Source organism: Anguilla rostrata, chromosome 15, assembly GCF_018555375.3.
Source record: "Anguilla rostrata isolate EN2019 chromosome 15, ASM1855537v3, whole genome shotgun sequence".
Classification (NCBI taxonomy): Eukaryota; Metazoa; Chordata; class Actinopteri; order Anguilliformes; family Anguillidae; genus Anguilla; species Anguilla rostrata.
In genome coordinates, this window is record NC_057947.1 from 13,310,978 (window position 1) to 13,323,749 (window position 12,772).

At 42.9% G+C, this 12,772-nt stretch overlaps 1 protein-coding gene across 6 annotated transcripts in view; it reads left to right on the forward strand.

Annotated features, from left to right (window-relative positions):
- The first annotated feature begins 75 nt into the window (after positions 1 to 75).
- The window catches only part of LOC135240400 (leucine-rich repeat and calponin homology domain-containing protein 1-like), a 59,616-nt gene continuing 46,919 nt past the window's right edge, over positions 76 to 12,772 (forward strand). For 2 of the 6 annotated variants that reach the window (XM_064309815.1, XM_064309817.1), the window contains exon 1: positions 76 to 476. In XM_064309815.1, coding sequence (XP_064165885.1) covers positions 248 to 476 — 229 coding nt within the window. In that variant the 5' untranslated portion in view covers positions 76 to 247. The remainder of the gene's footprint in view (positions 477 to 12,772) is intronic. The other 4 variants (XM_064309816.1, XM_064309818.1, XM_064309819.1 and 1 more) reach the window with 4 other exon arrangements.

The following is a 12,772-nucleotide window of genomic DNA, read 5'->3' on the forward strand; positions in this document are numbered from 1 at the left end:
TCTCGTGTCAAAAAGCAGATGATTTTCTATGCAGTTCCGATCGCAACCAGCAGACGGCGCAAATCGCTCACATTTGGGCTCCTTGTCGCGTTGGCCTGAGTTCAAAATTGTACAGTAAATAACGCAGCCGCAGTGGTGGGAAGGACGCTGGAGGAGAAGAAATTAGCACACTGTAGAAGTCTCCGTCGTAGTTGTGAGTGGATACAAAATTACAGCGCAATTGATTTACCTTTTACCAGGGGCGAGAATGGCGACGCTGGGACTGGACTCCCGTCTCCATTCCCAACTCCCCTCCGGATCTGTTCAAAGTAACATCAGCAGTTTGGGGTCCCAGAATACTGTCCCTCTGAATCGTGCGCTTGAACGGGCTCTGGAAGAGGCTGCGAACTCAGGTTTTTTAAACCTCAGCGCCAGAAAATTGAAAGATTTTCCAAGAACTGCCTTAACCCACGATTTGACGGACACGGTGGAAGCAGGTAAAGGTTTGTTGTAATTTGGTGATTTACTGGAGCCTACCTGTCATCTCACTCATGTGCATTAGGCAGCCTACTGTGTGCGGGTGTTGGAAACTGCATTATATTCTTGGTTTATGTTTGAACGCGTTTGCTCATGTGCTGCTAATTTATTATATTGCTGTCTGTGGTAATTCGTTTAAGTCATAGCCTAAACTTGAACAGACGCAGCATTTTGTGTCTAACTCGTATTGGAACTTAGGAGGTACACTACTGTGCAAAGACGTGCACGGCTGAACTCGTTTCTCACGTTGGTGGAAGTATTTTGACCAGATGTTTAGTTTTCTATTTAGATACTGAAATCTGGGGCATGATCATCAGACATTTAATGGGGACTTGGCTTTACCATGAACAGGAACTGAGCACAGTCCACTTTTTTATTCTAATTTGGTTTACTATTGGGTAATGTCAACAGGATGTCCAGGAAATCCCCACTTATTCCTAGAATGACGGTCAGGAAATTTTCTTTTTCACATCTAAATAACAAAAGAAAACACGCGCGTTGTGACCGCCACAGCTGCGAATCATTTGAGTGCCGTAGGTTACCGTCACTCAAGTGAAAGTCGCATATTTGCTTGCCAGGGAAACTGTCGTTGGCCCTTTATCGATGCTTGCTGAACATTTAATCTGTTTCGATCTAATTACGTTGGCTACAAGGCCTAATCATTAAAAAGGGTAAGACGCCCTGCACGAGTGCGTTTACAAAGCGAATTAATAATTAACATGCCATAAAGGTTATTTTAATCAGATGTAGCTTTAGGTCTAATCGCTAAACCTCAACTGCAGCGTTGGGTAGACTAGGCTACTCGCACAAGTTAAACGCCGACCTGGTGTTAGAGGAAGGCAGTAGACCCTCGTTTTTTGCGAGTCTAGCGGCGGTTTCTGCTCTGGACATTGTTGAGCTATTTTAATATGAAGTTCGTTACCGGTCATATCGGAAGAAAGCGAGCTGCTCTGCAACCTGCAGCTGTACGTCTCACTCGCGCTACGGCAGGAGGAGGCGACTCACCTGAGCAGGCAACAAAGAAAAACTGGAAACAAAGGCAGCTGTGCAGTTGTTTAATGTTGTTGCTTTAGGTTAATGTTTGGAATGATAATATGCGACAGGCTTTTGGGAACACCGATATAACCCATTGCTGTTGTAAACCGAAGTTTGTTGGCTATTGTCTTTCAAAATATTCTGAACATACATCATCCAGATGCTGGAAACAGTCAATTGCATCGAACCCAACCTTTGCTTGAGAAGCAAATCATTTGGAGGGAGTCAGTGGTTGTGTTCTTAAACAATACACCAGTGTTTTGTACACAACTGTACACCCTAATTAGTATGACTGAAATCATTGTGTTTTTTCTGAAGGTGGTTTGTATTACCTCTGTATTTTTAAAGGCGTATCAAGCTTACTTGCACCCGTATTGGCTGAACAGGGTGTAGTTGGGCTCTGTGTGAAATATAATATTGTGGCAATCATGGGGTATACAATGATGTTCTCTTGTGTGATTTTTCTGCCGCAAGTATGAGGACATTGTGGCAATGCATGTTTAAAATGTAGAACTGGCCCTATGTTCTGATGGCCCCAACCAAGAATGTTGTTGTGGCCCCAAAGTTCCCCGACATAAATCAGACAATTGAATTGTGTGGCCCAGGCAGTGTTAGGGAAAAATCCGTGTATCATACATTCTTTTCATATTCAATTGAGAATCCAAAATTGGAAAATGAAAAAATCATTAGTTATTTCGTTATTCGTTTATGAATCGTACTGGAAAGCTACCCTAAAGAGAAATATAGTGTGCAAAACTACAGTTACTCAAAAAATGCAGTTAAACTGCTTTGTAAAAAAAATATCGTTATCATGTTATCCAGGCATGATGCACATGTGAGCAGGCCTTCTTTTTGGCGGGACTGCAACAGCGGGGCCAGCCCTACTAATGCGAATGTCTGTGACTGACTGACTGAGTGAGTGATAAAGTTACAGCGTGCATGTCTGCGATGGACTATAGTGGTGGAATGGAGTGTTTTTCACCAATTAGGATAAGAGGGGAGAGAGAGGGGAGGTGATTTAGTGTAAGTGGTTTGGAAAAAAATATATTTTAGGGCTAAAATTAGTTGGTAGTTCCTGTTGCTAGCTACACCTCCAAAATGACAAAAAAGGTAATTAACTACTACAACCGCTACACAAATTGGAATGTAATTGAGCTACCGGCAAACTGCTTAAAATGTAATTAAACTACTAGTTTAACTATATGTAAGTAAATCTATTCCCAGCACTGGGTCCAGGGATGGTGGTGGCCCTAAACAAGTATAAAAATGAACTTTTCAGTGTAAATTCAACTTTGGTTTTAACTGTAGTAGAGCACATGCTGTCCCCTTTGGACTCTTAATAAATATTTTAGTTTATTTTGCACTGTTAGTGTTGATTTTACACTAGTTTAATTTTTCTATGCAGCTTGATATGTAAAATGGGGGTTTTGGTGCCAATTATGACAGGCTACCTGCATTGGAGACATTTACTCCGAGCTGCACTGCTGATGACGCTCATTTACAGGACAAAGGGACTGGCTTTGTATACTGTAATATGTTGATGACCCCCCTGCCCTGTGGAGTGAGTGAATGGCTGAGCTATGTGAAACACTGAGCTGACAGACCTGCTTGTTTTGGTCTCTGGGTTGGTTGCACTGGTGGCAATATTGGGTGTTTTCTTGGCTCAGTTAATGCAGGCTATTAGGTGAGAATTAGGTTTGTGTGTGTGATGTGGTTTATGACTGAGCGTGGGTGGATATTTTCGGGCTTTGGAGCACACCTCTCTCCCCTGAGAGGGTCCTGGCAGTAACACTGCACTCTCACGCGTGCCCTGGCCTTGGCTGCGTCCTGCGTCCCGGGATAGAGACTGCAGATGCTGCTCCATTGAGCTGACCGGTCACTGATTCATTTGTATTGCGTGCGTTGTGTGTGTGTGTGTGTGTGTGTGTTTGTGTTTATATAGGTGGTTGCACACATACGTGTTTGTGTGTATTGTGTGTGTGTGTTTGTATTTATGTAGGTGCTTGCACACATAAGTGTTTGCCTGTATTGTGTGTGTGTTTGCGTGTATTGTTTCTGCCTGTGTGTGTCTGTGTTTGTGCTTGTGTGTTTTTCCCACTGGTGCATAGCCAATCAGATTTTGAATTTTAAAAATTACCATTGCTGATTAGGCTAATTTTCTGCAGCAAGAGATAATGATGTATGCAAACCAAGTGCCACTACCGGTTGACTAGAATCCCCTCATGGGGTGGTGGAAAACCATTGCACAACTAGTGCAGAAATGCCCAAGCATTCCAGACACTTCTGTTCAAGGAGAGCATGTTTTTCCTCAGCAGGGAACGTTGTAAATAATTGCACAGTACTCACATCTAGCCGAGTGGTTCTTCTAGTGTTTCTGACAAATAATCTCTGAAACTGTCAGAGAAATGCTAAAACAAGGTAGCTACACAGAACTGGTTTCTCATGGCTTTTTCATCACAATGTAGCCTATTGTATTCCCCAGGTTGTTCTTACTGAAGGATAATGTTGTGGTCAATATAAAATGGGTATTTAATTGTTAGGTTAAAATACATAATCTAGACTCTTGATTCAATTTGTGGCAATGCAGTTCTGTTATTTTTGGAATACTATATTCAAATTGTAATTTATAGTTGACAGTCCTAGTGTGTGTGTGTGTGTGTGTGAGTACTCAGTGAAACAGGAAGCAGCTGGGTTTCCTCCTTGTTTCTCTGAAGGTATCTACACAGCAGAAAAGGGGCACTTCTGCACTCAATGCCACCCTTAGGAATCTGACCCCCCGCCCAGCGGTGCTTGTGTGCGTGTGTGTGCGTGTGTGTGTTTGTGCGTGCATGTTCTGGGTTTGCTGGTGGGATGAGGGGTGTGTTGAGGGGTATTTTTCTCAAAAGACTTTGACGGGTATTTTTCTCATCCTATCCCACTCACTCTCCCTAACCCCCCTCACATGCAAGCAGGTATATGACACACACATGTAAGTACACATACATGCTTATGTGTGCATGCTCACACACAAGTGCACAGCCACACACACACATGGAAACATGCACCCTTTCATGCATACAAATATATGCATATGCATGCACTCATGCATGGACACAGATACCTGCGATTATGTCCTGGTCTCCTCCAGTCTGAGAGAGAGGTGACTTGAGGGGACCGCAGAACACACCTGACTGACAGCTGGATGATAAACCATACTATCCCCTGCACAGAGGGAAATTGAAGCATATTTTACTTCAGTTGGACTGCTCCAGTAAAGCTCAGCTGTTCTAATGTGGAACAGTGTGCGTGTGAGGTGTTAAAACCGAACCCTGTGTAAATCAGTCTGACCTGAGTTCGTCTGCAGAGCCAGACACGCGCTGCAGTAAAAAAGCACAGTACAAAGTCCAACTCTGCCCACTCAGCCGGAGTGGCAATAACTCAGTAACACTGATCCCGCTCTCTCACCATCTATGGCTATGGCTGGGCCGCGGTTACCCTAGCAATCAGGTAAACATTCTATGGCACCATACAACTACGATTGGTGGGTGATGACCTCATCCATTGTTAATGGTTCCTTCGAAGGAGGCGTTGCTTGAGAGAACCAGCTAAGGCAAGGCAAAATGAGATGTGATGTAATGATGTCAGTGTCGATCAGGATCTGCCCAGTACTGTGGGGCCCAAGAGCCCAGGGGAACAGGGCCTTTGAGAGGAAGGAGTAAAACAGTGGATGGACCCCAGGTCTCATGTCCATAAAGCATCTGAGAGTAGGAGTGCTGATCTAGGATGAGGTTTCCCCTGTCCTTGTGTTATCCTGACCTTATCAATTATGACCCAAGATCAGGGCCCATATTCATAATGACTCAGTGGAGGAGTGCTGATGTAGGACTAGGTTTCATCTGGCTATATCCTAAGACAAGCTGATTTTAGATCAACACCCCTTCTCTGAGATGCTCTATTAAATACAGGCCCTAGCCTTGCAGATTCCCTGCTTGGCTGCATGTTTCTGTGTTATTAGTAGGGATATGGGATCTAAACACCTCAGGCTCTTTGTGTCTCTGTGTGTTAAAATATCTATGGATGTGACCTCATTCTCTTGGTCTCTCTGTCATCGTTACGACCCAATCACTTTGACCCCAATACAGCGCAGTCACTGTCCTTGCGTGTCATGCTCTCCCCTAATGGGATGATGTTTTCCTTCTTTCCCTGCAGTAATATGCCCTGGGTCATTGGTTCTGATTTGTTTCCAAAGGAGACCAAAGCTAAGCTCAAATTGTTTAACCAAGGACAAAAAGCAAATGTTCTTGGGATTCATTTTTAATTCATTTAGAATGCATAATAGATAGAATTGAAATCATTTGGCAGACAGGTCACCTCAGTTTTAATTTGTTTTCTGCAATCTCATCTAGCAAACATACCCAGTTCACTAGCGACCTGTTGTCGGCACAGCTGTCAGTGAACACAACGTTTTGCAAATTGGCACTACAGCACTATACTAGCAGGCAGTAGAGGTGGGGCAGTTGAGAATCAGCTGTTATAATGGTCCTGCTCTTGCTTGTAGTGATTTGTAAAATGCTGGCATTCCAATTGCTGTAGCTAACGGTGGTCCAGTAGTTACTTACCTGCTGACAGGAGGATGCAGTTATTCCAGGATGTGCAGTTCAGTTTTGCTTTGCTTCTGATTGTATTGTGTGATCCTGCAGGAATGCTTCTGAGACTTTGAAGGGCAATGCTATTAGATGACTGTATTTTGAGAGGCAGTTACACAGGCTGAAAAGAGCGGACCAGAGCCGGTGAGGTGAACAGGAAATGTGTCATTGTGCTGGGGGAGGCAGGCTTGTGAGCAGTTCCTGGCAAATCATTGTGGTAGCTCTTGTTTGGGAGAGTAATTCTATCATTTGTGGATCAGATGTAATGTAAATGGTATGCAAATCCCAGAGAATGCCTGACAGCCCCCAAGAGTATGTTTTTACCCCGGCTATTCAACTAAATATATCCGTGAATCTGAACCATTTAGTGTCAGGCAGCAGTTGCCAGTGTACTGTTCTGGTGAATTTAAACGAATTCCAGTCTGAGTGTTTGTGTGCCTATTTGCTTGCCAGCAGGACAGCCAGATTCCAGGCTGTGTCTCCAGTCAATGTCTGACAATGTCGGTGAACATTCACACACCCCTCCCCCTTCCACACACACACACAAACACACACACTTACTTACTTATATACAGGCTCTCTTTCTCTCGCACACATAGTCCCCTGGTGTTTGCTTGTGATGCAGTGACAGTATGGTTAGATGTGTGCTGTTCAGTATGCCTGGTACACTTCAACGGCCCTGCCCCCATGTAGAGTCACATTACCACAGGAATCCCTCCCACACATCTTTACCGCTCTTCTCTATCCCCACTTTCATAAAAACATTTTTTCCCAATTACACATGATGGGGCAATGGGTTACTGAAATGGCTAAAGGCTTGAAATGACTCCCTGCCCCTCTCTCCTCCTCTTTCTCTTCCCGTGCTTCTTTCCTTTTCTTTTCTTCCATGCTGTCTTTTTCCTCTCTTGGGCTCTCTCCACCAGCTCTCTTCCCCATCTCAGTCCCTTTCATCCCTCTCTTCCACTTCCACTTTCTCCATTCTACCCTCCCCTTTTCTGTCTCTCTCTTTTTCCCCATCTCATTTCCTCTGTCTCCACCTCTCCCCACCCTTCCTTCTATCTCTGAATAACAAGACCATGAATATTGTGTTGAGTCTCAGCTGTTATGCAGACAGTACAGGATTAGGCAGATGGGAATTGTGGGTATGATTACATGTGGGTAGCCCTGTCTGATCCCGTACAGACCCCACTCAGGGAGACAATTTAAGGGGGTGTGTGACTGGTGCCATGCTTCGCATCAGAACAGAGACCACAGGCATGCTCCAGAGGGGTGTGGTCCGGCACGATAGGCAGCTCCTCTTAAGAATACAACTAAAATACAATTATTCTACTGTCTGTGAATATTCCGTAATCTTTATATTCACAACACATTTCTGCATACTGTAAACTTTTTTGGTCACAGCAATAGCAGTAACATGCGGTAAGTTATGTGGTTTAGTGCCGGTTAGAATTCAGCTCTGAAGGTAGAGCAGGGCCGTGTCTGTCCACAAGCACAAAGGACAAAGACAAGATCCGTTGGCTCATCACTACATAATTACATCACATTATACAAGACAACAGTGTAAGAGAAAGTTTGTCATATAAGTTGCTAACCAAAAAACTAAAATATTAGTCCTGAATAATGCACCCCTCAAAGCTCTTGGCAATATTTGCAAAGGTATTTCCTGGCAATAAAAGCATCTCGAATGTGAATTTGCTTTTGAAAGGCACGCGCTGACCAATGTGGACTGCGCTGCCCGTGTTTGGAGCTCAAAGGGAAACGCCCCCTTTCTCCGCGTCTGAGCCAGGATGTGAAACCTGATACCTTCTCAGAATGGCTATTTTCTGCATCCTTTCATTACAATCATCTCATCTGGGTCCTTCAGCACCGCTGTGTTTATTTTTGGGAGTGCAGCCCGCCCATTCCGATAAGGAGCGCAGTCATTACTGCACTGGATGTTTTAATTCCCTGCGTGTCAACTGGTTTCAGGCATTCTGCCTCCGTTACAGATATCAGTCTTCTTCTCTCCTGCATCTGTCTGTCACATGCAGAAGAGAGCGGGTTCAGTCAGGGAAGTTTTCTGTTTGACCCCTGTTTTGCTCTGCATGTCTTATGTTTTTGGAGTTTCTTGGTATCTTGAATTTTTGGGTGTCCAAGTTTCTTGGCGTCCTGTTTTGTTCAGCTGTCTGAATTTTTCCAAATACCAAATGGTGTACTCACCACTGTTTGTTATATCAAATGGTAGGAAGGCCATCCCGGGGAAGCGTCCTCACTGTCTTTGTAGCGTACTTTGCTTTGCCTGTAGTAGCTGCTAAACAAGCTCCACTAGGTGGCTAATTCTCTAAATACCCAGAGCACTTTCTGAATTGGGAAAGGCTGCCTTTTCTCACATTGTACTTTTGGCATGGAATGGGCTACAAGACTTTATCCATTTATATACTCTGATTTTGCCTGATTAATTTAAATCTGTTACAGAACTCTCTACAGAGCAGGAAGAGAGCTGTTGTTTTCTGTAGACTGGGTTCCCATTGAAAATGTGCTGTATTAGTTCCATTCAAGCACTTTTTATCATGTACTGTATGTTCTTATGTGTTTTTATGTGTGTTCTTCTGTAGATTGTACTGTAGCTTCTCTTGTCTTGACCAGGTCTCCATTGTGAAAGAGATCTCATATCTCAATGGGACTTCCTGGTTAAGTTAAGGAGAAATTAAAAAATAAAAAATGGGAAAAGGCATTCAGGGGAAGTTGGGCTGGTGAAAAAGAGATACGAGGAGGGAGTGGAGTGAGAGTAGTATATGAGAGAGAAAGGAGGAGAGGGGGAATGAGGAGAAAAAGAGAGCGTATGAGAGAGGGGGAGAGGCAGGGAAATAGCAGCTGGGGCAGGAAGTGGAGGGTGGAAATTGGGGTCGTGTCTCAGAGAGGAAGTGACTTGTGCTGCTGCTGCACTTCCACACATTGAGGGGACAGGAGGGTACACTTCCTGTCTACGTCTGAGAAAGAGCCTGCTGTGATCAGGAGGATTCTGGGAACTGTACTTCTTCTATATCTGTTTGTTTTGCAACAAAACACACCGGCACTTATTGGTATCAATGAACAAAGCCAAGATTACCAAACTAACAGTAACAATCAGTAACTGCAAGCTTGCTAGGTTTCCTTCTTGTTTAGTGTTTCCAACAGATTTACAGTTTCTGAAGATTATTTGTACTGTTTATGAAATTGTATTATGACCAGTGTTTCCCATACAGTGGATTTATTTTGGCAGCCTGCCCAACAAGATTTACCCTCACCAAAAATTTAATACCTTTTAAGGTATTTAGTTGCTTATTTATAAAAGCAACTTTAGCATTTTTAAAAAAAAATGTATTTATTTCTTTTACTTTGACCGTGTCTCCAGATGAAAATTAAATCTGGACAGCAGTTTTTTCGTCAAGTTGTGCTGGCGACACAGAGAATGAACAGAATGAAAAAGCAACCCATAGACTGGAACAATTTTTCCAGTAATGATCTCAGTTTCAGAAAAACCTTTACGCTATCAGAATGATTTGGAGGGTAATATAATCACAAACAAATTATCAGCATAAGGTAATGACTTTACCTCCTTAAGTCATGCTGGCCGGAGTGGGTTTATTTGCATCTCTTGCTCTCGCTTCTCCTCAGTGGGAGAAATCAGAAATCAAATGCTCAAACACGGCGTGTGTGAACCTTTTCTCATTGTGGCTTCCAGGTGTTTGTTTAGTGACACTCTACGACAGGGGAGAGCAGATTCAGACTCTCCCGTTCTGATCATAGAGCAGCAGTGACAATGATTGCTGCTCCAAACACATAAAACAACAATGGTTTAGTAAAGTATCATGAACTTAGTAAAAAAAAAAAAAAAAAAATATATATATATATATATGACTGCTTATATATATATATATATAAGTGCATCAGCAGAGCTTCAACATTGACATTATTAAATGAATATTAGAACATTATATTCACATAAATCTCAATATCATCAGGTATAGCCAGTTCTCCTCAGCTGCCTGTGGGCAAGTAATAAAATAATTTTATCTGCAATGCAAAACTGAGTATTTTTTATCAACATTATGTAAAATTATAGATACATGTCTCTTCTTTCTTTACACTGACACTTGGGGAATATTCATGGCAAAAATAACACACATGCAGTTTACTCAGGTTGTATAGCTATAATGGCTTCTGTTGAAATAAAATGATTGATAATTGATATCTTTGGTAATAATGACCAAATTTAATTAAATACGTGTATTTTACATGTCGGATAAGTGAGGTGTTTTAACTGTTAATGTGTATGGCATTCAGAGTGCTGGACATTAAACGAGGGGGTTAGCAGTCAAGACTGCTGGATTCAGAAAATTAGACATATTTTACTTCATGCTCACTCAGCTGACAGAAATAAGCAACTAAATACCAAATAAACATTTTGGGCTGGCCGCCTTAATAAAGTGATTGTATGGGAAACCCTGATGTTCCTCCAGGACAGTTCACAGTGGCCTCACAGTGACCTCACAGTTGCCCCAGGTCTCTGTAGGAAACAGATCGCTGTGACCTTGGCTTGTCTGTGGGTAAAGACATGGGCTTTTGAAAAACACATTGAGGAGTGTGTCAGAACAGCTGTCTGAATGCAGTCAATGCTGAGGCCTTTGTTTATGTACATCCTGTTGTCTAATTTAGGCTTGTGGCATGAATCCAAGTAATGCAAATGTTTGTAATGTGATAATTTGTAATCTCATGCTGCTTACATGTGTTGTGGGCTAAGTTTGATCAACTGTGCACAAAGTAACTAGTGTCGCTGTGTACATTATTACGATGCTTGTAATTATCCTTATTATTTGAACTTGGCGTTGTTGGATGTGACTTTGGATGAGGGCATGATAATAAATGCAAACAAAAACGTAGGTGAATATAAAAGGACCATTTAAAAAAGTGGTCAGGCTTTAGTGCTGTAAGTACCGGGCCCTTCATCTATTGGTTTCCGCCCTCTCACACACCCAGCCCTTCTGAGTTTACTTTCCCAGGAGGCTGAACCGCGTGGTGCAACACTCCAACTTCCTCTGAGATCTCCACAGGGAATTCTCAGAACAGAGGGGATTCTGGGAATCCACAAGGAAGCCCTCAGAGGTGTATGCGTGTGTGTGTGTGTGTGTGTATGTGTGTGTGTGTTTGAGACCGTGCATGTGCAGTGTTTCCCACAGGTCTGAAATTTATTTGTGGTGGTAGTCTCTTGGGGGGGGGGAGGGGGAAGCGGCCTGTGACCCATCGGCAGGAAAATGGTCCATTAATATGTTAAAATGAATTCATTTAAATATATATATATATATAATATTTTACATATATTAAACAGATGACAAATAACAAATGTGTCCTAAATTTAACATTACTTTTTGGGTGACCCCAACCTCCCCTCTATCATATCTGCTGAGTAAATGCAAGAAAAATTGGCAGTCTAACCTTAGCTAAAGTTAGCGACAGTCCGAAGAGAAAGTGAATTTTAATCTTTCTGACAAGTCGCCACGCCAACTTCACTGTGTGTTAGCATTGGTAATGTTATAAGTGTGCTGCATCGCTACCAATGTAGCACAGCTTCTGATTTCATTCATTCAATTCCAAAGTCAGAAAATAATTCCGCAGAAAGCATAAAAGGAGAAAGTTTTAAACTGTCTGTGCTTGTGATTGTGTGCCAGTGTGCCAGGGGGTGGGGGTGGAATAGGTAAATTAATAGGCTTGCTAGTGTCATTGAACAGTGATTACCAGGTTGTAAAAATGGGTCTCCAAGTGTATTTGGGCGGTCATTAATTTATTTGGGCGGCCCGCTCAAGTCTGTGTGTGGGAAACAGTGGTATGTGTGACACTGTGTGTGTGCGTGTGTGCATGCATATGTATGCTCGTGTGTGCATGTGTGTGTGTGTGTGTGCATGTGCTTGTGTGAATTTGTGTGTATGTGTGCATTTGTGTATATACGTGCATATGTGTGTGTGGGCAGGTGTTGAGACATTAGCACTGTGTTGTGCTGAATCTGTCACAGTCCCACACAGCTCAGGAACACTGTAACATCAGTAACAACTGATCCTCACGAACACAACAGGGAAAACGCTCTCTGTTCTATGCGCTCTTGGCTTCTTTTACTTCTATTTTTAGTCCTGTACTTTAGAATATTAGAATCAGTTGCTGCACCAGACATAGGAATCACATTCTGTCTTTTTCTGTGGTCTGGAAAAACATGACACTCTGAGAAACTCACTCACACATACACACGTTCACACACACACACACACACACACAAATAATTGCACATGTAAACAGACAGACAGACACACGCACATACACGTACACATACACATATACATACATACTCACAATGCATGCATGCAGGTCTTTGCTCTCTCTCCTCCCTCTATACCTGTCTCTTTGCCATTATGTCTGCCTCTCCTTACCTGTGTTTCTTCCTTTGGGTCATTCCTGGGTCAGGGGTATGTGCTCTCTGTCTGTAGTGGAAAACACAGTGCTGCTAGTGCTTAAGGAAACTGCCAACAGATGGACTGTAGCTGAGAATTAGTTCAGTTAAAATTCCCCTGGAGTCACAAGTAATTCCT